General features: G+C 40.4%; 1 protein-coding gene across 1 annotated transcript in view; it reads left to right on the forward strand.

Moving 5' to 3' along the window:
* Positions 1-24,313, forward strand: part of LOC112304974 (olfactory receptor 2M2-like) — a 41,734-nt gene extending 17,421 nt beyond the window's left edge. The window contains 1 exon segment of the mRNA XM_053911033.1: positions 18,872-24,313. Coding sequence (XP_053767008.1) covers positions 18,908-19,840 — 933 coding nt within the window. The 5' untranslated portion in view covers positions 18,872-18,907 and the 3' untranslated portion in view covers positions 19,841-24,313.
* Positions 24,314-26,122: the final 1,809 nt, after the last annotated feature.

The raw sequence follows: 26,122 nt of genomic DNA on the forward strand, positions 1-26,122 counted from the left end.
ACCCCCTCCACCTCTCTATCACCACACTGTTGTCCATGTCCATGAGTCTGTATGTATTGACCTTTTTAGATGCAGTGTTCACTTGCTTTCTGTAAATATTTTCCCAGTATGACAGTTAATTCTTACTGTTTTTGCTCACTGTTTTGGTGTTTATGCATAGGGATGGGCCCTTGGAGTTACATACTCCTCCGTTTTAAGTGCCACTCAACAAATTTAGTTTTATAGTTTTTTTTCACTTTCTACTGTTTATATTTTATTCTTCAGTTTTTATATTATTTATTTGTAGGTATGCTTTTTAATTTAAATTATATTTTATTGTTAATGCTATTATAGTTGTCCCAATTTTCCCCTTTTGCCCCCTTCCACTCAGTCCCCCCACACTCCTCCCTCAGGCCATCAACACAATATTGTCCCTGTCCATGAGTTATGTGTCTATGTTCTTTGGCTAATCCCTTCACCTTCTTTCATCCAGTCCCTCCACCCCCACAACAACAACTGTCAATCTGTTCCATGTTTCTATGCCTCTGATTCTATTTTGCTTGTTAATTTATTTTGTTCACTAGATTCCACATGTAAGTGAAATCACATGGTATTTGTCTTTCTCTGTCTGACTGGCTTATTTCACTTAGCATAATAATCTCTAGGTCCATCTAAGCTGTCACAAAAGGTAAGAAGATTTCCTTTTTCACAGCCAAGTAGTATTCCATTGTGTAAATGTACCACAGTTTTTTAATCCACTGACCTACTGGTTGGGTACTTAATGCTGTTTCCAAACTTAGTAATTGTAAATACAGCTACCGTGAACATAGGGGTGCATATATTCTTTTAAATTGTTGTTTTGGGATCCTAAGGATATTTTCCCAGAAGTGGAGTCACTGAATCAAAAGGTAGTTCCATTTTTAATTTTTTGAGGGAACTCCATACTGTTTTCCACAGGGACTGCACCAATCTGCATTCCCACCAACAGTTCACAAGGGTTCCCCTTTCTCCACATCTTCGCCAGCACTTGTTTTGTTGATTTATTGATGGTGGCCATTCTGGCAGGTGTGAGATGATATCTCATTGTGGTTTTAATTTGCATCTCTCTGCTAGTGATGTTGAGTAGTTTCTTCATATGTCTATGGGCCCTCTGTATGTTCTCCTTGGATCAGTGCCTATTCAGTCCTTTGTTCATTTTTAAATTGGATTTTTTATCTTCCTGGTGTGGAGTCATATAAGTATATATTTTAGGAATTAAACCCTTATCAGATGTATCATTGGCAAATATGTTCTCCCATAGAATAGATTCCCTTTTCATTTTAATGATGGTTTCTTTGGTTGAGCAAAAGCTTTTAAATTTGACATAATGCCATTTTTTTCTTTGTTTCCCTTGCCCTAAGAAATATATCTGCAAAAATATTGCTACATGATATATGCAATTTTACCATGTTTTCCTCTATGATTTTTATGGCATCACAACTTATATTTATCTTTTATCCATTTTGAGTTTATTCTGGTGTGTAGTGTTAGCATTCAATTTTTCAAAATAGTATTCAATTTTTTTTGTACGTACCACTCCAGTTTTCCTAACTGGACTGAAGAGACTGCCTTTACCCCATTGTATGGTCTTGCCACCTTTGTCAGATATTAATTGACCATAAAGGGGTGGGTTTATTTCTAGGCTCTTTCTTCTCTTCCATTGATCTATATGTCTGTTTTTATGCCAGTACCAGGCTGTTTTGATTACAGTGGACTTGTAGTGTAGTTTGATATCAAGTATTGTGATCCCTCCAACTTTGTTTTTCTTTTTCAATATTGTTGAAGCTATACAAGGTTTTCTTTTTGTTCAATATACATTTTTGAAATATTTGTTCTTAATATGTGAAATAGGCCATTGGTATTTTCCTAGGGATTGCATTGAATCTATAGATTGTTTTGGATAGTATGGACATTTTCATGATGTTAATTCTTCCAACCCATGAACACAACACATGTTTTCACTTGCTTGTATATTTCTAGATTTTTTTTTCCTTCAGTGTCCTATAGTTTTCCAAGTAAAAATCTTATACCTCCTTGGTTAAATTTATTCTTACATACCTTATTTTTTTGTTGTTGTATAAATGGGATTGTTTTCTTAATTTCTCTTTCTAATAGTTCATTCTTGGTGGATAAAAATGCCATCAATTTCTGAGTATTGATTTTGTATCCTGCTATTTTGTGAAATTCATTTATTAGGTCTAGTAGTTTTTCGGTGGAGTTTATAGGGGTTTCTATCTCTAACATCATGTTGCTTGTGAATAATTGCAGTTTTACTTCCTCCTTTCCAATTTGCATGCCTTTTATTTCTTGTTCTTGTCTGATTGTTGTGACTAGGACTTCCAGTACTATGTTGAATAAGAATGGTAAAAGCAGACATCCCTGTCTTGTTCCTGATCTTAAAGGAACACATTCCATTTTTGCCCATTGAGGATAATTTTGGCTGTAGTTTTTCATATATGGCCTTTATTATGTTGTGGTATGTTCCCTCCATTCCCACTTTGCTGAGAGTTTTTTTCATAAATGGGTGATAAATTTTAACAAATGCTTTTTTTTGTATCTATTGATATATTATGAGACTTTTATCTTTCAGTTTTTATGTGAGGTATCACATTTATTTATTTGTGATATTCCACCAACTTTGCCTCCCTGGGATAAATCCAACTTGATCATGGTGTATGATCCTTTTAATGTATTACTGTGTTTGGTTTACTAATATTTTGTTGAGGATTTAGCACTTATGTTTATCAGGGATATTGGCCTATAATTTTCTTTATTTGTTATGTCTTTATATGGTTTTGAAATTAGGATAATTCTTGTCTCATAGAGAGCTTGGCAATGTTTCCTCCTCTTGAATTTTTTGGAAAAGTTTGAGGAGGATAGGTACTAGTTGTTCTTTGAATGTTTGTTAAAATTTGCCTATGAAGCCAGGCAGACCAGTACTTCTGTTTGCTGGGAGCTTGTTTTTGTTTTTGTTTTTTGATTACTGCTTCAGTTTCATTAGTTGTTTCCAGTCCATTCTGATTTTCTGCTTTTTCCTTATTTAGTTTTGGAAGATTGTATGTTTCTAGAAATGTATCAATTTCACCCAGGTTGTCAAATTTCTTGGCATGTAGTTGTTCCTAGTATTTTCTCACAACCTTTTGTATTTCTGTGATGTCAGTTGTTGTTGCTTCTCCTCTTTCATTTCTGATTTTATTTATTTTGGTACTCTTGTTTTTTTATTGATGAGTCTGGTATAAAAAAAAAATCATCGATTTTGTTTATCTTTTCAATGAACCAGCTACTGGATTCATTGATCTTTTGTATTGTTTTCTTTTTTCTCTATGTCATTTATTTCCTCTTGGATCTTGATTATTTCTTTCCTTCCACTCACTGTGAGCTTTTTTTGTTGTTCTTTTTCTAGTGCTCTTAGGTGTAGGCTGAGATTGTTTATTTCATATTTTTCTTATTCCTGAGGTAAGCCTGTAATGCTATGAACTTCTCTCTCACAAATGCTCATGTTGTGTCCCATAGATTTTGGGGTGTTGTATGTTTATTTTCATTTGTTTCTAGGTAATTTTTAATTTCCTCCTTGATCTCATTGATATCCCATTATTTAATAACATGCTATTTAGCCTCTATGTATTTGAATGTTTTTGAATTTTCTGTATTGAGGTTGATTTCTAATTTCATGCCATTGTGATACAAGAAAATATTTGATATGATTTCAATCTTCTTGAATTTGTTAATACTTATTTTGTTTCCTACCATGTGGTCTATCTTTGAGAATGATCCATGTGCACTTGAGAAGAATGTATATTCTGCTGCTTTGGGATGAAATGTTCTACAAATATCAACTTAATTAATTTGATTTAGTGATCGTTTAAGGTCACTGTTTCCTTGATTAGTTTTTGTCTGGAACTTCTATCCACTGATGTAAGTGGAATGTTACAGTCCCCTACTATGAGTGTATTCCTGTTGATGTCTTCTTTAAAGTCTTCCAAGATTATCAGTACACATTTAGATACTCCTATCTTGGGTGCATAAATGTTTGCAAGGGTTATATTCTCTTGTTGGATCAATCCCTTTAGTATTGTGTAGTGACCTTCTTTGTCTCGTTATGGCCTTTGTTTTGAAGTTTACTTTCCCAGACATAAGTATTGCTATCCAGCTCTTTTTCATTCCCATTTTATCCATCATCCATTCATTTTCAGCCCGTGTAAATCTTTTATTCTGAGGTGGGTCTTTTGTAGACAGTATATATATATATATATATATATATATATATATATATATATATATATATATATATATATATAAAGATTTTATTCATTTATTTTTACAGAGAGGGGAAGAGAGGGAGAAAAATAGGGAGAGAAACATAAATGTGTGGTTGCTTCTCACATGTCCCCTACTGGGGACCTGGCCTGCAACCCAGGCATGTGCCCCAATTGAGAAACAAACCAGTGACTCTGTGGTTTGCAAGCTGGCACTCAACCACTGAGCCACACCAGCATGATCAGAGCATTTATTCCATATACATTTAAGGTTATTATTGATAGGTACTTGTTCATTGTCATTTTTTCTTTTTACCTATGCTCCTCTCTGTCTCTATTTTTGTCTTCTTAAAGCAGTCTCTTTAACATTTCTTGCAATGCTGCTTTGGTGGCAAATGAACACCTTAAGATTCTTTTAAAACTTTTTTAAAATATATTTTATTGATTTTGCTATTACTGTTGTCCCATTTTCCCACTTTTATTCCCCTCCACCCTTCACACCCCTTCCCACCCTCGTGCCCCACCTTTAGTTCATGTCCATGGGTCATACATATAAGTTCTTCGGTTCTACATTTTCTATACTATTCTTAACCTCCCCTTGTCTATTTTCTACCTACCATTTATGCTTCATATTCCCTGTACCTTTTCCCCTTCTCTCCTCCTCCCCGCGCTGATAACCATCCACGTAATCTCCATTTCTGTGATTCCTGTTCTAGTTGTTTGCTTAGTTTGTTTTTTTTTTTTTTAGGTTCAATTGTTAATAACTGTGAGTTTGTTGTCATTTTACTGTTCATATTTTTTATCTTATTTTTCTTAGATAAGTCCCTTTAACATTTCATATAATAAAGGCTTGGTGATGATGAACTCCTTTCACTTGACCTTATCTGGGAAGCATTTTACCTGCCCTTCCATTCTAAATGATAGCTTTGCCAGACAGAGGAATCTTGGAGGTATGTCCTTGCCTTTCATGACTTCGAATACTTCTTTCCAGCCCCTTCTTGCCTGCAAGGTTTCTTTTGAGAAATCAGCTGACAATCTTACGGGCACTCCTTTGTAGGTAACTGTCTGCTTTTCTCTTGCTGCTTCTAAGATTCTCTCCTTCTGCTTAATCTTGGCTAATGTAATTGTGATGTGCCATAGTGTGTTCCTCCTTGGGTCCAACTTCCTTGGGACTCTCTGAGCTTCCTGGACTTCCTGGAAGTCTATTTCCTTTACCAGATTGGGGAAGTATTCCTTCATTTTTTGTTCAAGTAAGTTTTCCATTTCTTGCTCTTCCTTTTCTCCTTCTGGTACCCCTATGATTGGGATGTTGGAGCATTTAAAGGTGTCCTGAAGGTTCCTAAGCCTCTCCTCATTTTTTTGAATTCCTGTTTCTTCATTCTGTTCTGTTTAAATGTTTCTTTCTTCCTTCTGGTCCACACCATTGATTTGAGTCCTGGTTTCTTTCCCATCACTATGGATTCCCTGTACATTTTCCTTTGTTTCACTTAGCATAGCCTTCATTTTTTCATCTAATTTGCAATCATATTCAACCAATTCTGTGAGCATCCTGATTACCAGTATTTTGAACTGTACATCTGATAGGTTGGCTATCTCTTTGTCTCTTAGTTGTATTATTTCTGGAGTTTTGATCTGTTCTTTCATTTGGGCCTTTTTTTTTTTTTTTTTTTTTGGTCTCAGCTAGCCTGTTACATAGTAAGGGGGGTGCCTTAGGTTTTCACCAGGGTGGGGTAACCCACGTTGCAGGTTGGCTATCTCTTTGTCTCTTAGTTGTATTATTTCTGGAGTTTTGATCTGTTCTTTCATTTGGGCCTTTTTTTTTTTTTTTTTTTTTTTGGTCTCAGCTAGCCTGTTACATAGTAAGGGGGGTGCCTTAGGTTTTCACCAGGGTGGGGTAACCCACGTTGCTGCGTCATGATGCCGTATGTGGGGGAGGGGTCCGAGAGGGAACAATGCCCCTTGCTCAGCTTTCTGCCAGTTTTCAGTCACTTCCCCTGCTACCCACAATCAAATTGGGTCCTTCTGGTGCTGATTCCCAGGTGGGTGGGCTTGTGTACATTCCAGGACCCTGTTGGTCTCTCCAATGAACTTTCCTGTGAAGCTGGGAGTTTCTCCTACTGCTGCCTCAACCCCCACAGGTGTTTTCAATCAGAGGTTTGAGGCTTTATTTCCCCTGTGCTGGAACCTTGGGTTGGTTGGTCTATCTCGATCCCCAGTTGTTCCTCCTGGTTTATCTGCACGCAAATGTGGGACCACCCAGTCCACAGTCCACTGACTTGCCAGGGCCACCAGCTGCTGCCTTGCCGGGAGTCCTCTCTGCCCAGCTGCCCATCTCCGCCCCTCCTACCGGTCTGGATGGATGTTTCTTCTTTAACTCCTTGGTTGTTGGACTTCCATGCAGTTTGATTTTCTGTCAGTTCTCGTTGTTTTTGTTTTTAAATTTGTTGTTGTCCTTCTTTTGGTTGTGCAAGGAGGCACAGTGTGTCTACTTATTCCTCCCTCTTGGCCAGAAGTCTCTCTCTCTCTCTCTCTCTCTCTCTCTTTTTTGTCTGAGAAGCTGTTTTTTTCACCTTCAATTTTAAATGAGAGCCTTGCTGGATACAGTAGTCTTGGTTGCAAGTCTTTGATTGTCATTACTTTGTATACTTCATACCAATCCCTTCTGACCTGAAATGTTTCTGTTGAGAAATTGGCTGACAGCCTTATTGGAGCTTCCTTGTAGGTAACTGTTTCTCCCTTTCTGCCTTTAAAATCCTCTCTTTGTCTTTAAACTTTACCATTTTAATTATGATGTGTCTTGGTATTAGTCTCTTTGGATTCATCTTGATTGGGATTGTGTGCTTTTTGAACTTGTGTGACTTTTTTCTTCACCAGGTTAGGGAAGTTTTTATCCTGACTTCTTCAAACAGGTTTTCTATCTCTTGCTCACTTTCTTCTCCTTGTACCCCTATAATGCAGATATTCATTTTGCTTCATTTTGTCCCAAAGTTCTCTTGAATTCTCCCTGTTCTTTTTATCTTTTCCTTTTTGTTGTTCTGATTAGGTGTTTTTTTCTACCTTGTCTTCGAAATCATTGATTTGGTCCTCGGCTTCCTTTAGCCTACTTTTATTTCATTCTAGTGTTTTTTTATTTCAGATATTGTATTTTTCATTTCTGACTGATTCTTATTTATAGTTTCTATGTCCTTTTTCATGCTGATATAGTTTCCACTAAGTTCCTTGTAGTTTTCCCTAAGGTCCTTGAGCATACTTATGACTACTACTTCGAACTCCATAACTGGTAAATTGCCTAACTCAATTTCACTTAGCTCTTTTTCTGGAGATTCCTCCTTTTCTTTCTCTCCCCATTTTATTTGTCTCTTTGTAGTGTTTTCTATGTATTATATAGATCTGCTTTGACTCCTAATCTTCATGGGATGGTCTTATGTGTTAGGAGTCTTATGGGACCCAGTGGTGTGGTCTGCTTGATCTCCTGATTTCATTCCTCTACGAATGTCTCTTGTAAATATTATGTGGATGCTCCTGTTATAATTGGGTCTTCATTTCTGTTGGTCTGCTCATGGGTGGGGTCTCCCCTCCCGCTGGTTTATTGAGAGCCTTAACCCCAGCCACATCTTGCAAGCTGTCTTACAGATGCTAACAGAACAAAGCAAAACAAAAGCAAACAAAAAGCCCAAAAACCACAGCAAAAACAACAATAAAAGGGAAAAGAATAAGAAAGGAGAAAAGAAAATAAAATAGTAAAAATAAAAAGATAATAGGAGAAGACAAAAGGAAAGAAAAAAAGACTGTGAGAGGAAAGAGGAAGAGAAACAGTAAGGAATAGAAAGAGAAAAACAGAAAAAAAGAACAAAGAGGCATTCTGGACAAGATGGAGGCATAGGTAGAAACCCTTCACTTCATAGCACAACCAAGAAGAGGATAACAACCAATCTAAAATCAATAAACAACCAGGAGTGCCAGAACATCAAACTGCATGGAACTCCGACAACCAAGGAATTAAAGAAAAAATCAACCAGAACAACCAGACTGGTAAGAACCTGCAGCGAGAACATGCCTGTGGGGACACCTGAGAAAAACCCCGGTGAGGCAGTGGACCAGGCAGACAGGGCTGGCTCTGGTGAGGCTGCGGACTGAGTGGGCTGGGCTGGCTAAAGGCAAAACTGAGACTCAGATCTGACTGTGGACTATGGCAGGGGTTGCCACAGTGGGAGAAACTCCCAGTCTCCCACAAGAGTCCGGTGGAAAGTGGGGCAAGTTGGATTGTTCCCTCTCTTGCCCTCCCCTCACAGGCAGCACTGCAGCACAGCAAAGAGGGTTGCCCTGCCCTGGGGGAATACCTAAGCCCTGCCTCCTTACAACTTAACAGGGGCATCAAGACAAAGAAATATGGCCCAAATGACAGAACAGAGCAAAATTTCAGAAAGAGAACTACGCGATGAGGAGATAGCCAACATATCTGATGGAGAACTTAAAGCCCTGGTAACCAAAATGCTCACAGAACTGATTGAGCTTGGTCAAAAAATGAAAAAACAAATGAAAGATGCCCAAAATGAAATAAAGCAAAACATTCAGGGAACCAACAGTGACAGGAAGGAAACCAGGACTCAAATCAACGATTTGGAGCAAAAGGAAGAAATAAACATCAAACCAGACCAGAATGAAGAAACAAGAATTCCAAAATATTAAGAGAGACTTAGGAACCTCTGGGACAACTTGAAACATTCCAATATCCAAATTTATGGGTGCCAGAAGGAGAAGAGGAAGAACAAGAAATGGAAAACTTATTTGAACAAATAATGAAGGAACACTTCCCCAATCTGGTAAAGGAAATAGACTTCCAGGAAGTCCAGGAAGCTCAGAGAGTCCCAAGGAAGTTGGACCCAAGGAGGAACACACTATGGCACATCACAATTACATTAGCCAAGATTAAGCAGAAGGAGAGAATCTTAGAAGCAGCAAGAGAAAAGGAGACAGTTACCTACAAAGGAGTGCCCGTAAGATTGTCAGCTGATTTCTCAAAAGAAACCTTGCAGGCAAGAAGGGGCTGGAAAGAAGTATTTGAAGTCATGAAAGGCAAGGGCCTACATCCAAGATTACTGTATCCAGCAAAGCTATCATTTAGAATGGGAGGGCATATAAATTGCTTCCCAGATAAGGTCAAGTGAAAGGAGTTCATCATCACCAAGCCTTTATTATATGAAATGTTAAAGGGACTTATCTAAGAAAAATAAGATTAAAAATATGAACAGTAAAATGACAACAAACTCACAACTATCAAAAAATGAACCTAAAAGAATAGAATAACAACAAAAACAAAAACTAAGCAAACAACTAGAACAAGAACAGAATCAGAAATGGACATCACATGGAGGATTTTCAGTGGTGAGGAGGAAAGGAGGAATAGGGGAGAAAAGGTACAGGGAAGAAGAAGCATAATTAGTAGGCATAAAATAGACAGGGAGAGATAAAAATGGCATAGGAAACAGAGGGTGAAAGAACTCATGTACAACCCATGGACCTGAACTAAGGTGGGGAGGGGGGAATGCTGGAAGGCTGGGGGGCAGAGCAGAGGGGGGATAAAAGAGGAAAAGTTTGAAAAACTGTAATAGCATAACCAATAAAAAATACTTTTAAAAAAAGAAAGAAGAAAAAACAAAGAAAGAGAAAAAAATAAGAAAAGGAAAGAAAAAGAATAAGAAAAGGAAAGAGTAAATTTTGAGATAAAATAAAAACAGGAAAAAAGAAAAAATAGAAAGAATTAATTTAAAAAGCTTTGAAAAAGAAAAAATAAAATAATGAAAAAGAAGAGCTCTGGTTGGTGTGGCTCAGTGGACTGAGCATTGGCCTGTGAACCAAAGAGTTGCCAGTTTGATTCCCAGTCAGGGCACATGCCTGTGTTGTGGGCCAGGTCCCCAATGGGGGGGCGCATGAGAGGCAACTACACATCGATGTTCCTCTCCCTCTTACTCACTCTCTTGCCCTCTCTCTAAAAATAAATGGATAAAATCTTTTTTTAAAAAAGAAAAAGAACAAAGTGGAATTCATCTCAGCAGTCTTTAGTACCTGCCTGCTGGATTCTCCGTTTGGATACAGATCTGATGTTGTCTGAAGCTGATGTAAGCCAATGTCAGATTCTGTCCACATTTGCCCCTTGGCAGCCCTTTCAAAGTCATAAGAGACCCAGTTTTTGGCTGCCTCTGCTGGACTTTGCTGTGCCAAGGAGGGGCCAAGCTGTGTTCCAAGGCCAGGTTTTACCAGCCTAGGGCCCAGGAGTGGGTCAGCAATTTTCCCAAGGCACTGTAGGATCTTCCTCCACCTGCCTATATCCACCAGCTAGCTGTCAGTCTTAATCTCTGAAATGGCTGTGTCTGAAAGGGCTTCTGGCAGAATTGGGAGGATGGGACCTCTGCATCTCCCTTGGGCACAATGCTGTTCAGACTTCAGGGAAGGAGGCTGGTTTCCTCTGACCCAGAGCCACATATCTGAGTCTGTCCTGGATTATTTCCCTGAATTATCCAGGGTGGAGCTCCAGTAGGTAGGAGGAGCCCATAGTTAGGGTCTGCCAGAAGCCAAGAGCATGTTTCTACCAGGTGTTTCTCTTGGCTCTCCTGTGAGGGAAAGTGCCAGGCTAGTTCCTGGGAAAGTATACGGAATGGTCATGGCCCAAAGCCAGTTTCCGACACCCTGAGTCTTTTCTCTCTGGCTGCTCTCCTTTGAGATTTGATGGCTTTGTGGTAGGTAGTGTACTTTGGTTCTTTTATCTTAATCTTTTGTGTACCTAGAACAGGTTTTTCACTTATGGTTGCCATGGTGTTTATATAAAATATTTTATACTTATTACTTCCTCAGAAACTAATAACAACCTCACTTCAGTAGCATACAGAAACTCTATACATTTATTTATTTTGTCCTCACATTTCAGGTTATCCACATTATAATTTGTATCATCTTTATATTGTATATCAACAACAATGATTGCAGTTATAATTATTTTTATTTTTTAAAGGATTTTATTTATCTTTAGAGAGGGGAAGAGAGGGAGAAAGAGGTAGAGAAACATCAATGTGTGGTTGCCTGTAGTACACCCCCAGCTGGGGACCTGACTGGGAATCAAACCCATGACTCCTTGCTTTTCAGGATGATGCCCAACCAACTGAGCCACACTGGTTAGTGCGCCTTCATTTTTGAAGGAAAACTTTTCCATGTATATTATTTTTGTTTCACAGTTTTTTTCCTTTGATATTTGAAAATATAATCCCAATCTCTTCTGGCCTGAAAGGTTTCATCTAAGAAATAATTTCTTAGAACTGGGATTTTCTTTTATGTGATGAGTTATTTTCCTTCTGTTGCTTTCAAAATTCTCTCTTTTATTATTGACAACTTCAAAATTGTAATGTGCCTTGGTCTTGGTGTAGGCTTTTTTCTTTTTTGGTCCAGCTTATTGGGGGAATTTTGATCCTCATGAGTCTGTAAGCCCATTTCTCTCAAGTTTGGGATGCTTCTGTCATTATTTCTTTAAATAGATTTTCTGTTTTCTCTCTCTCTTTTCCTTCTGAGATTGCCATAATGTGCATATTGTTTCCTTGATTGTATCCATATGAACTATAGTCTTTCTTCACTCTTTTACCTTAGTTTCCTTATTTGCAGCTCCAACTGCATAATTTCAACTAACTTGTCCTCGACTTCACAGATTTTTCCTTCTGCTTGGTCAAGTCTGATGTTGAAGCTGTCTATTGAGTTTTCAGTTCAATTACTATAATTCAGTCATAAAGTTTTTTGTGGTTTCTATTTCTTTGTTAAACTTATCCTTCTGTTTATGTGTCATTTTGCTAATTTTGTTTAGTTGACTGTGTATTCTTATAGTTAATTAAACTTTAAAAGGATTATTCTGAATTACTTGTAAGAAAGTTCCTAGATCTCCACTTCCTTGGTTCAATTGTTTACTTGTGTCTTTGTGATCATTCTGTTCTTGAGTTGATATCCACGCATTTGATTAAGCTGTCACCTCTTCCAGATATTACAGTGTTGCTTCAGTAGGGTGAGGTTTTCACCTGGTGCCTCACTTGGGCAGTATGGTAGGCCATTAGCTTCTGCGGGCAGGTGGGATTGCTCTCGGGTCTCTAGTTGGGTGAGGACACTTGGCTGGGTTCCCTTGCCTGGCAGGGCTGCTGTCTGGGCTCCATGGTCAGACAGGCCCATGCCCTTGGTTCCACAATTGCTCCTGGTTGGTGGGGGTCACAGGCTGCACTGTTTAGCAGGGGGATGCCCTGATTCTGCTCTGTGCCTGCCCAGGGCTGCAGGGCAGGCTCCCCAGGTGCTCCTGGTTGCACAGTTGGGCAGGACAGGAGGATGGGATTATGCAGGGGAAATGAAACTGTGCTTTCTACCATTTTGTGTTATTTTTTTTCTCTCTCCCATATTGCTGCAGCCACTTAAGTGAATTCCTGAGTATACCCCTACATCTTTTTATTCATGGACAGCTGTCTAATCATCATCTTTTCTATGGGGGGATGAGGCTGGCACTGCCCACTCCATCATCCTGCTACTGTCACTTCCTAATCTGGTTTCAGGTAACACTCTATCACTGTTGACGGGAGAGACCAGGCTCTTCTTGCTGATGCATGTAAAGAATTACAGATCAGCAAATCTATTAGCGTGTAATCAGTTTATTAGTGATCTGTTCCCATGTAAGATGGGATTGGGTAGAGTGGGGGGTGAAAAGCAAAGTTTCAGAGCAAAGCAGGGCGGCAAAAGTAAGAGCAGCTGCCGACCAGGGTGGCAAACCCCCAGGTGGCCTGAGGCTGGGTGGCCAGAGGCCCAGTGGCCCAGGGGCCCCAGAGCCAAGAGTTCCAAGAGCGCCCGGAGCCCCCAAGGGAGACAGCAAGTCCTTTGTTCTGAGGACTTATATAGTTGGTGGAATAGGAGAAAAAAGTTACATATTGATTAACGGGTAAATGTGGTGCCAGCTTCCTGGGGGAATGTGACTATCCAAACTTAGGTATGTGTGGGGGTCTGTTAGCCCAAATCCTTATCTTGCTCCAGACTCCATTTGTTCATCTTGTAAAACAAATACATGATAGAAAGCAGTTAATTAGAATTGGGGCCTTTACCCTAAGTTATTTATGGGCTCTTTCTGTAAACATTAGGGACTCCCTCATAAAACAGATAGTGACCAGAGGTAGGCAATTAACCAAAGTTATTTTATGGGCTTCTTCTTTGGGCACTGTGGATCCTGTCCTGCATTGCAGGCCTGGGATGAAAGCACAGTTTCAAAGCTTTCTTTCCCAGATAGTGGAAACACTACATAGAATTTCAAGGACTTCCCTACTTTTTTGCCAACATAGTGTTTCTTGTGATGTTGGAACACCTGGCAATATTACCCAACCAGGCTGAGGATTGCTGAGTTAGCCTGTGAGGCATGTCTCCTTCCTCCTCCCTGCCTCAGTTTACTATTTATTCTACCAAAGTGGTAAAAGGCATTTCCCGGCAACCAGGATGCAAGATGCTGGCCAGTAACAGCAGTGCAGTCTCAGAGTTCTTCCTATGCTATCTCCTGCCTCATGACTTCACAGGTTGTGTGGATACCTTATAATAACTAAGCAATCCTAATTCCTACTCAATCTATAAATATATTGTTTATAAAGGCTAAATGTAATTTGAACACATTGTTATCTGCTTGATCAATTAAGAATAAGAATAATTAAATTTTCTATATTTTCACTTATTCATTCTCTGGTGTTCTTTTTTTTTCTTTCTTTCTTTTTCATGTAGATTCAAATTTCTGACCTATATGATTTTCCTTTATTCTAAAGAGTTTTTAAAAACATTTCTTGTAAGTCAGGTCTACTGGCAACAAAGTTCTTCAGTTATTGTTTGTCTTTTAAAAATTGTATTTCTCCTTCACTTTTGAAGTATAATTTCACAGGGTATTCTGAGTCGATATGTTTTACTTTTCATTTATTTATTTATTTAATCCTCACCCAAAGATATGTTTATTGATTTGAGAGAGAGAGAGAGAGAGAGAGAAACATCGATGTGAGAGACACATCGGTTGGTTGCTTTCTGTACATGCCCTGACCAGGGACTGAACCCACAACCTAGGTGTCTGCCCTGACTGGGGATGGAAACCACAACCTGTTGGTGTACTGGGCAATGCTCCCACAAACGGAGCCACCGCCCTTACCCCCTTGAGTGTGAAGTGGACTTAGAGATTCACTTCTAAAAATATAGTGTGGACAATACAATATACAGTTAATGTATTATAGATTATACACCTGAAACATATAATTTTATTAACCAGTCACTCCAAAAAATTCAATTAAAAAAAAGAAAGATATAGTGTGGAAAAGAAAAATGGTAACTTCAAAATAAAAAAATAATTCTGCCTAACACTATCTTAGCTAAACGAAAAAGGTTGATAGACCCACCGATAACTCACATTGACGTCATATAATATCATGTAATATCATATTATGTGGATACACAGAATATAACCTAAACATGTAACTCCATTGTAGTCTTAACATATCATCTGAGAAACTCAAATACACTGGCAGTGTACCAAATATCTGACCAAAAGTCTTTAACGTGTAAAAAGATAATTAAAAAGGGAAAGGCTGAGAAATTATCATAGGTCATAAAAAACTAAGGAAACATGATGACTAAATGAAACATGGTATCCTGGATTAAATGCTGGAACAGAAAAATTACATTAGTGGAAAAATGGTGAAATCTAAAGTCTGTAGTTAATTGTCATATACAATGTTGATTTCTTAGTTTTAATAAACACACCATGGTTAACATTAATGGAACCTGGTATACGGGAATTCTCTATTTTTTTTTTTTGCATCTTTTCTGTAAATCTAAAATCATTCCAAAATAAACATTTATTTTTTAAAAAAACTAGAAAGGAAACATAGAGAAATATCTGTGTCTAGTGAATAGCAAAAGGTTGGATAAACAACAATTTGTTGTCAATAATTACCTCCAAGGAGAAGGGTAAGAAGAGATAGGAGAATAAGTGGATATTACTAGTTACTCCTTATAATTGTATTTTTAGAAAGCTTTTCCACTTATGATACATCTATGTATTACTGTGGAAAATCATTTAAAAAAAGTATTTGAAAAGCAAAGTGGCCAGGTTTCTGATGGTAAATGGCTCTGTTTGCCCTAAGGGACAATGCTTTTTGAATCTTCAGGAGAAATACTTCCATATGTGGCCACTATTGGAAAAAGTAAAATTTATCATTTTTCATGTCAGTTCAGTAGAGGTTCACAGATCATTTCTTGTTGATAACTCAGAGAATCAGTCCCAAGTAAATGAGACCCAAGGAGACAGCCAAAATTCTCAAGCACATTCAAGCAGCCCAGGAGAATAAGGTCCTGGAGAAGCAGGGCAATCTTTCCTCACAAAGCCTTGTGCAATAGATGGGGAAAATCAGGTAATGAGCCCTGCCTGGCTGGTGTGGCTCAGTGGATTTAGTACCGGCTTGGAAACCACAGGGTCGCCAGTTAGATTCCCAGTCAGGGCACATGCCTGGGTTGCAGGCCAGGTCCCCAGTGTGGGGCATGTGAGAGGCAACCACACATTGATGTTTCTCTCCCTCTCTTTCTCCCTCCCTTCCCCTCTCTAAAAATAAATAAATAAAATCTTAAAAAAAAAATCAGGTAATGAATGCCTAAGGGCTCACCTACTCTGTGGCTTTCTGTTTGCCTCAAGGGTCCCCTGGGACACTGGCTGTTGTCATTGTACTTGTGATGGTGCATATGAACTCAGACGTACTGCCTGCGGGTGGAATCTCAGAGCTAGAGGCTCCCCACCCCGGCCCCTCAGGAGGAGCCGGCTGCAGCACTGCTTGGGAAGCCTGATGAGCTGAGCGAAAGCCACTGTGTGTAGGGACCGGGTGCAGGTAACTGAGAAAAAAAAGACCAGGATTCCAAGAATCCTATCTGCTGTTTTGCTCCTCTCCAGGGTAGTGTGTTCCCTCAACAGAATCCTTTGTAGCAACTTGAGAAACCTGGGAAGAATATTTAGTTCAATTAACTAGGTGCAACTTTAAAAAAAAAAATATGGGACATGTTAGAAATGTGCGAGAAAGAGAGGCAGGAGGAACCGGATGATCGGCTCCAAGTAACTTTATTTGATGCTATGCTTAAGAGCAGGCTGAATCAGATCTACTGCAGCCCTGGGGTCGGGGAAGGGGTGGGGGGGCGGGGGGAGGCAGGAGTGGGGTTTTTAAAAGAAAAAGCACAGGGTTTGTGGGGGGATAGGGGAGGGGTTAGTCTGTTGTTCTTCCAGGCAGGTGCCTCAGTGTTCCAGGATGTGAGCCAGAACAATGGGTTAGGTAAAGCGCAGGCTGTTCCTGGTACAGGAGGGTCAGTCTGGTCATTGACCATTGCGGCTGGCTGGCACCAGATGTCTGCCCCAGATTGTGCACGGTGGGAGAGTTTCAATTAAGCCGCAGGCCATCAAGCCAGTTGGGATAACTGAGTCATGGGCAGTCCAGGGTGTTGGAAAACTGGCCTGACTGGGTCATGAGAAGTCTGGCAGGCTGGGAATCTGGCCTGACCCTTTCAGGACAAACCTTTAGAACATTTTTACTACACCTTTTTGGGTTTGGTTCTTTCATCCACTTCTACCTGTGTCCACGCCCTCTACCCGGGCAGTCCATAGTCAGCAGAGAGGAAGATGTAATAATTGGGTTCCAGAAGGTAAACAAACCTAATGAACAGCAGGGAAGCAGCATTAACAGTAAACCCTCAGCGCTCTGACTGGGTGGCTCAGTTGGTTGCAGCATTGTCACATAGATGGAAAAATTGTGTTTGATCCTTGTCAGGGCACATGCTTAGGTTGCGAGTCTGATTTCTGATGCGGGCACATACGAGAGGCAACGAATGAATATTTCTTTCTCACATCCATGCCTGTCTCTCTGTGTCTCTCTCCCCTTTCCCCTTCTTCTGTCTCTGAAGGCCAGGAAAAATTGTCCCCGGGTGAGGATTAAAAAACAAAGCAGTATATCTTCAGCGTATCTTTGTCTTTAATAGGAATGTATTTCTCACCAGCCGCGATGCCTGGGGGCATCACTGACTAGTAGTGGTAGGGAAGGTGGGAGGTCCTTAGGGACTTGCCCTGGCCCTAGCAGGGTTTTCCTTTCAGTTTGTTTCTTGCCCCACCCTCCACTGCATTTTCCTACCCTGTTGTGGATTTTTGTTTTCTTAATGACTAAACATCCCATGCTTAATTCCTTCCAACCTGTTCGAAGCTGCTTAGAGTAGAAAATTCTCCATTTCTACTTTCCAAAACTGGTAGGGAGGGGTATCCTCCCTTCCTAACACAATGTGACTTCTCATTTATAGCTTATGGAATTTGATTTAATTATTTCTGAATTTATCTTGATGTGGTTCGTAATGAGTTCTGTGAACAAATCTAAGAAAACATGACAGTAACATCAGTCCACTGCTGGTGGACGTATACTAATTCAGAGAATGACCTCCCAGATGCCGCTCCTACGCCAGACCAGCAGGCTCCTCCTAGCGCACAGCTGCCAGTGCTTTATGCCACAGCTGGCGCAACCAGCCTCAAAGCAGAGTGCTGCTAGGAAAACATTTGTGTTCATCTGTTGTGTGCCTACCCATTGATATATTAAATGGCTATGTATGACTTCAAGCTCACCAAAAAGCAAGTAGTTTGTGATCATAAGAGATCCATAGGTCTTCATTACTGGAGCTAATGCAACACAGTAAACAGAAGACTAAGAATTAAATTATGAAACATCTGAAAACCAGCTTCCAGACCATGAAATTGAGAGGAGTGGTGGTAGGAGCTTTGAGAAATATAATAGATCATATTAATCACTTGCAAGTCCTCCTTCACTCCCCATCTTTTTATGGTTCATTGTGGGTGGAGTTTACTTTCCCACCAAGTTGATGTTGGGTTTTTTGTGTGTGTGACTTGCTTTAGTTAGTGGAATGTGGTTGAAAGTGATAGACTTAACATAGACACAGAAGAAATTGTTGGTTGCCAGAGGGGCAGGGGTTGGGCTGGGTAAAAGAGATGAAGGAATTAAGAAGTACAAATTGTTAGTTACAGAATAGTCACAGGGATATAAAATACAGAATAGGAAATAGAGTCAATAATATTGTAATAACTGTGTATGGTACCAGGTAGGTGTTGGAAATATTTTGTAAAGTATATGATTGTCTAACCACTACCCTGTACATCTAAAACTAATGCAAAATAATACTGGGGAAAAAAGATAGTGAGAGAATTAATCCTGAGCTCAGGCCTTAGAAAAATCATGTCATTCTGTTATTATATTGCCCCTTTTTGGCTTCTGCCATCTTCCCTGAGAAGAGCAAACCCCAGAGTGAGATGTGTATCTGTACCTGACCTGCTACCTAATTCAAAATATCCAATCAGCCCACAGATATCGGAGCAAGAAAAAATATATTTGTTGTCATAAGCTGCTAACATGTGTGAGGTTATTTTTTTCACTTCACATTATCACAGCAGTTACTTACCAAGACAATTTTTTGAATGGCTTTACAACATTTCCTTTGACTTGTCTTTCTCGCATTCCTCTTTTGGTTCCCAGAGCAGCACTCATAGCCATGAAGGGAGGAAATGACACATGGACAGCAGATTTCCTTCTCTGGGACTCTTTCCCAATATGAAGTACACCAGCGTCCTCATCTACATGGTCCTTCTGATCTACCTCGCTGCCATCACTGGGGACTGTGTCCTGCTCCTCCTGATATGGATGGATGTGAAGCTCCACACCCCGATGCACTTTCTGCTCAGCCAGCTTTCTCTCATGGACTTGGCCCTCATCAGCAGCACTGTTCCCAAAATGATGATAAACTTTTTCTCTGGAAGGAAGAACATCATGTGTCTTGCCTGTGGAACCCAGACTTTTTTTTTTTTTTTTTTTACTCTTGGGGGTGCTGAGTGCATCCTCTTGACCCTCATGCCCTATGACCGATATGTAGCTGTCTGTAACCCCTTGAGATATGCAATCATCATGAACCATGCGGTCTGCCTGCAAATGGCTGCAGCTTCCTGGATTGGGGGCATTTTGGCTTCCACAGTCCACATGTTTTATACCATGAATCTATCCATCTGTGGCTCCAGAGAAATCTGATATTTTTTCTGTGAGATGCCAGCAATCATGAATATTTCATGCAAAGACACGTCCACTTGTGAACTAGTGGTGTTTGGGTTGGGAATTGTGTTTCTCTTCATCCCTTTCGGACTTATCACGGCTTCCTACACCTTCATCCTCCTTGCTGTCCTTCATATGAAATCCCCCAAAGGCAGGAACAAAGCCTTGACCACCTGCTCCTCCCATCTTATGGTGGTAAGTCTTTACCTGGGGCCACGTGTGTATATGTACATGACACCTGGTTCCTCCCACAGCCCGGAGCAGGAGCAGGCTGTGTCTGTGTTCTGCACTGTCCTCACACCCATGCTAAACCCACTCATCTACAGCCTGAGAAACAAGGATGTGGTGGGGGCCTTTCAGAAAATCCTGGGGAGGCATTCAGTTATTAAACAAAACTCATAGATATCAAGGTGGAAAACAGCTATCTGGAAGGTCAAGAGCAGAAGTCTGTGAGCCTCCACACCCACACTTTCCAGCTCCAGGAACTTGGCTGGAGCCCTTTGGGCAAACCACATGGCTGAATTCAGCTGAAAGCATTATCTCAATATAAATAGTTTAAAAAGAAAATATAAACATTAGTTTCTAACCATTTGTTTCCAAAATGGATCAATTCAATTACTGTGCTTCAAACCATAGCATAAAGTTATGACCATCTATATTCATACCTGAAATATTTAGACATTTCTCAGTAGTTTTAGGCTAAGCTCTGTTTGATGATATTGGTGATTCGCGTCTTATTAATTTCCACTGGCAGCAGTACCACATTCTTCCAAAAGACAGATGTGACTAATATATTTTAAAAATGGTCTTATCAGGGATAATCATAAAACAACTTTTTTTTCCTCTTAAATGCCCTGACAAACTCAACACGTTGGCTGTATTCTTCCTGCCTGTGTTGGGTAGAAACTTTTCTGCTTGTTCTCAGATAAGCAAGAGCCCTATGTTCAGTGGGGCTCTATGTGCGGTATAAGAAGATTCTCCTTTCCAGAAACAGACACTCCTACCTTTGAGTAAAGGTAATGCCTGCTATGGCTAAGTGAGTTGCTGTGGTTTTCTTTTTGAATTCCCAAGCTCCACCAACTACCACTGGCTCTAGCTTTAGGCCCTTCATCCCATGCGCTCAATGGTAACTCAAGAGAGAGAGAGTGAAGATAAGTGTATCAAGAAGCTTAACCTACCTGCCACCTATCTAGTGAAGGTACCCTTTGAACATGGAAAATACTCAACAGACTTTCTGGAATCAGTGCATATTCAGAGCTGTGTTTTTCCTGGGGTTCTTCAGAACTCTGTAAGACACTGTCATTTATCTACATAACAAATAAGAACAGAGCACCTTTGATGCACAAAGATAAAAGCAATTGGAGTTTGTTGGGGTTGAGAGTCTATGCAAACTAACTGCAGGGTTCACCAAAGAATGGAACAAATTGGACCATGACTAAGGTTGAAGTAACCAACAGAGATAGCAAAATTTCACAGTTTGTCACTACAACTGCACGTGGAAACCCACGCAACACAGATGCTGCCAGAGCCTGGAGTGAATGTTGTCTCTGCCGCACAGGCACAGGCCACAGCAGAAAGTGACCAGTTGCTCCTGAGATTAAGGGCTAGGATGGGCACACAGTGAGGCTGGTCTGTGCCACTCAGGGCCATTCAGGGCCATCCCACCTTTCAGTGACAAACAACAACAAAGTCTTTCTAGAACTGTGAGTCCTAAAAATAAGGCCCAAGTCAAGATTGTCTTGAGCAGAAAAAAATTTTCATTTCTGTGATGAGAGAACTGGTTGATGTCAGTCTATATGAATAATAATGAAAGTTTATGACTGATCTATACTGCAAAATCCATTTGTAACTGAGCAAAAGGGGCCCATCTGCATGTCACTTTGGTACACGACCAACAATTAGTGTTGAAGGAAACAGGTTTTGATTTATAGGATTCCAACCTCCAGGTGGGGGGGCTGAGAGCACTCCTGCTTGGAGCCCTTTCTCCCACAAGCCCCAGCACTTCCCTAGCTCCCCACCAGGCTATAAGCCAAACACATACCCCGAAGTCTCCCATAATCTTACCTATGTTTAAGCCAGCTACACAAACAGTTCTCCATCCCCTCTGGAAGGTATACTCATGGGTTTCAGAGTTGCTGCCATCCTCTTGCAGCAGCTCTCTCCTTCAGGATCTGGGGTACATTGTCCTGAGCCTCCATGTATTAGTCCATGAAACATGTGCTGTGTTACACTAGATCATGGTGGAGTCAGGGAGGCACACGTCCCAAGAGAGTGGCTTCTCTGTAAGTCCTTCAGAGAAGCAGAAGTCTACATCCCTGGTCACAGTTTAGATCCAAAGCATTTCCCATGAACCCATGCTTGGTTAGGCAGGTTCCTACACAGCTCCATCAGCTTTACTGGATCCCCACACAGTTCCATCAGCTCTCTTCTTACCAGGGGTGTCAAACTTACTTTCACCAGGGGCCACAGCCTTGCAGTTGCCTTCAAATGGCCGAATGTTATTTTAGGACTGTATAAATGTAACTACTCCTTAAAGTAGGAGCAAGGAGCTTGGCGCTGCCACCAGGTAGAAATAAGGTGCTGAGCCAGATAAAACAAGATAGAGGGCCAGATTCAGCCTTCAGGCTGTGTGTTTGCCATCTGTGCCCTACACCCTTTCCTCGGCCTGCATGGCTACATTCCTCACTACCCCTGGGTGCATGGTGGAGTCCTGACTCCAGGCTGGCATGACCTCTACCTTACACACCAGCCCTCATGGCAGACCGCTTCACCACAAGCTGTATAGCAGCTTGCTGTGTCCTCTCTCCAGCCTTATGGCAGAATCCCCTACTTCATGGCTCCTTCCTCAAGGCTGCCTCTCTTCTTTCTCTGTCTCTCTCAGTCCACCCTTACTTTAACTGTTCAGCCAGAAACTTCCTATGTGACCTCATATCTGGCCCCTCCTATGATGTGCTACTTTTGCCAGTTCCCCTGTATCTTCTACCTTCTTTCAGCTGCCATTTTTAGTCATGGTAAGAGTTCCCCATAACATGGGCCTCTATGCCTCCCTGCCTCTTGCACAGGCACTGTATAAGCTCCCCCTGGCTACATCATGAGTCACTATATGCTCTGAAGGTCACATAGTCCTTTCACACTGGGTGGCAGTCCACTTCCCTTCAGGAAAGGCACAGCTATCAACTTGCCATTGTTATGAAAAGTATTGAAACTTCCAGCCCAGATGGAAGCATAGGTAGATACACTTTGACTCCTCACATGACCAAAAGAAGGACATCAACAAATTAAAAAAAAAAAAAACAACTAGAATTAACAGAAAATCAAACTGTATGGAGTCCAAACCAAGGAGTTAAAGAAGAAACATTCAGACTACTAGAAGGGGCAGAGAGAGGCAGACGGGGTGGAGAGGATGCACAGCAAGGTGGCAGCTGGAGGACCGGGCTGTCCCACATTCACGTGTGGATAAGCCAGGAGGAACAACTGGAGAGCAAGACAGACCACGGAACTCAGGGTTCCAGAGCAGGAAAAGAAAGCCTCAACACCTTTGGTGGTAAAAACCTGTGGGGGTTGAGGAAGTGGGGAAAACCCCCAGGCTCACAGGAGAATTCACTGGAGAGACCTACAGGGTCCCAGAATCTACACAAACCCAACCACCTGGGAATCAGCACCAGAAGGGCCCAATTTTGCTTGTGGTTAGCAAGGGGAGTGACTGAAAGCCCGCTGAGAGCCCAGCAAGTGGCACTGTTCCCTCTCTGACCCCTTCCCCAAAGACAGCACTGCTACACAGCAATGTGGGTTGCCCCACCCTGGCAAATACCTAAGGCTCTACCTCTTATAATGTAACAGGTGTGCCCAGATAAAGAAATATGGCCCAAATGAAACAACAGATCAAAACTCCAGAAAAACAACTAAGCGATGAAGAGATAGCCAACCTATCAGATGCAGAGTTCAAAACACTGATAATCAGGATGCTCACAGAAATGATTAAGTATAGATGCAAAATAGAGGAAGAAGTGAAGGCTCTGCAAAGTGAAGTAAAGAAAAATGCACAGGGATCCAGCAGTGAAGGGAAGGAAACCAGGACTTAAATCAACAATTTGGAACAGAAGTAAGAAATAAACATTCAACCAGAACAGAATAAAGAAACAAGAATTCAAAAAAAAAAGAATAAGGAGAGGCTTAGGAATCTCGAGGACATCTTTAAACATTCCACCATTTGAATCATAGGGGTGCCAGAAGGAGAAAAGGAAAAGCAAGAAATGGAAAACTTATTTGAAAACATAATGAAGGAGAATTTCCCCAATCTGGCAAAGGAAATAGACTTCCAGGAAGTCCAGGAAGCACAGAGCATCCCAAAGAAGCTGGACCCAAGGAAACACACACCAAGGCACATCATAATTACATTACCCAAGAATAAAGATAAGGAGAGAATATTAAAAGCAGCAACATAAAAGGAGACAGTTACCTACAAAGGAGTGCCCATAAGACTATCAGCTGATTTCTCAAAAGAAACCTTACAGGATAGAAGGGGCCAGAAAGAAGTATTCAAAGCCATGAAAGGCAAGGACCTACATCCAACACTCCTCTATCCAGCAAAGCTGTCATTTAGAATGGAAGGGCAGGTAAAATGCTTCCCAGATAAGGTCAAGTTAAAGGAGTTCATCATCACCAAGCCTTTATTATATGAAATGTTAAAGGTCTTATCTAAGAAAAAGAAGACGATCAAAAATATGAACAGTAAAATGACAACAAACTCCCAACTATCAACAAATGAACTTAAAAAACAAAACCAAAAACAAACTAAGCAAACAGCTAGAACAGAATAACAGAAATGGAAATCACATGTGGAGAGTTATCAGCGGCAAGGGGGTGCAGGGAGAATGGGGGAAAAGGTACAGGGACTAAGAAGCATAATTAGTAGGTACAAAATAGACAAGGGGAGGTTAAGAATAGTATGGGAAATGGAGAAGTCAAAGAACTTATATGTACAACCCATGGACACAAACTAAGGTGGGGGGAATGCGGGTGGGAGGCATGTGCATGGTGGAGGGGGATAAAGGGGAGAAAATGGGACAACTGTAATAGTATAATCAATAAAATATATTTAAAAATGAAAAAAAAAGAAAGGTATCTTAACTGCCATGTCATCTACTTCTCCTTCCCCCAATCAAGGTTTTGTGTTTTTTTTTAAGATTTTATTTATTTATTTTGAGAGATAAGGGAATGGAGGGAGAGAGAGAGAGGAACATCACTGTGTGGTTGCCTCTTGCACACCCCCTACTGGGGCCCTGGACTGAAACCCAGGCACGTGCCCTGACTGGGAATCAAACCAGCGATCCTTGTTTCACAGCTTGGCACTCAATCCACTGAGCCACACCAACCAGGGCATCCAATCAAGATTTGTATGGAATCTGCTTTGCATTTTTGGGGACCCCCACTCTGCACCCTGTTAACTATTGACAACAATAACTCATTCTGCTCCCCAGGAAATATAAGTTAAACTGCAGCATATATTAACATCCTTCAATTAATCAAAAAACAAAAGCACTCTAAAATCTGTTGGTGAATATAATATATGGAAAAGGGCATCCTATGTCCTCCTGATATAAATGTGCAGTATTATGTCTTTTTGAAGTGCAGTTTATTGAAATTAAATACTATTTCATGTTCTTACCAAGACTTCTCCTTTTGAGAATTTTCTAAAAGAAATGAAATAAAAGTAGAAATATTTAAGATATGGACACACTTCAATTTTTTTTTTGGAGGGTTGTTTACTCAAAGATTGGCGATAGGCCTGGCCGGTGTGGCTCTGTGTCATTGCACCTAAGGGTTGTGGTTTTGATTCCCAGTCACGGTGCATACCTAGGTTGTGGGTTCGATCCCCAGTAAGGAATGTACAGGAGGCAAGTAATCTATATTTCTCTCTCTCAACAATGTCTCTCTTTCTGTCTCTCTGTCTGTCTCTCTCTCTTTCCCCATTCCTCTCTCTCTAAAATAAAAAAAAAAACAAAACACTGGCAATAACCAGGGTAATAATGACTGAATAAATTATGGTCCATCCACATCATAAAAAACTAATCAGTTATTGTAAATAATAAATGAAAACTGTAGAAGATAAGTAGAAGGATCTCCAGAAGATAATTTTGAGGAAGAACACAAGGTTTTGGGGTTGGGGAGGCATATATAATAAAAGCTTTCATTTTGGTACTCTATAAACTATAAGACATAGTTTATATCAGGAGGACATAGGATGCTCTTTTCCATATATTATATTCACCAACAGATTTTAGAGTGCTTTTGTTTTTTGATTAATTGAAGGATGCTAATATATGCTGCAGTTTAACTTATATTTCCTGGGAAGCAGAATGAGTTATTGTTGTCAATAGTTAACAGGGTGCAGAGTGGGGGCCCCCCAAAATTTATTTTAATTGATAAATTAAAGATGACAGTCTTCATGGAAGGGTATACTGTGCTCATGAATTGGAAAATTAATATTGTTAAAATGTCAATACTACCCGAAACAATCTACAGATTCATTGCAATCCCTATTAATATGCCAATGGCATTTTTCACAAAACTACAACAAACAATCTTAATATTTGTATAAAACCACGAAATAACCTGAATAGCCAAAGCAATCAAGAAAAAGAAGAACAAGCTGGAGATATCACACTTTCTGGTATTTTCTCT

The sequence above is a fragment of the Desmodus rotundus genome, chromosome 9 (genome assembly GCF_022682495.2).
Source record: "Desmodus rotundus isolate HL8 chromosome 9, HLdesRot8A.1, whole genome shotgun sequence".
NCBI classification, from domain to species: domain Eukaryota; kingdom Metazoa; phylum Chordata; class Mammalia; order Chiroptera; family Phyllostomidae; genus Desmodus; species Desmodus rotundus.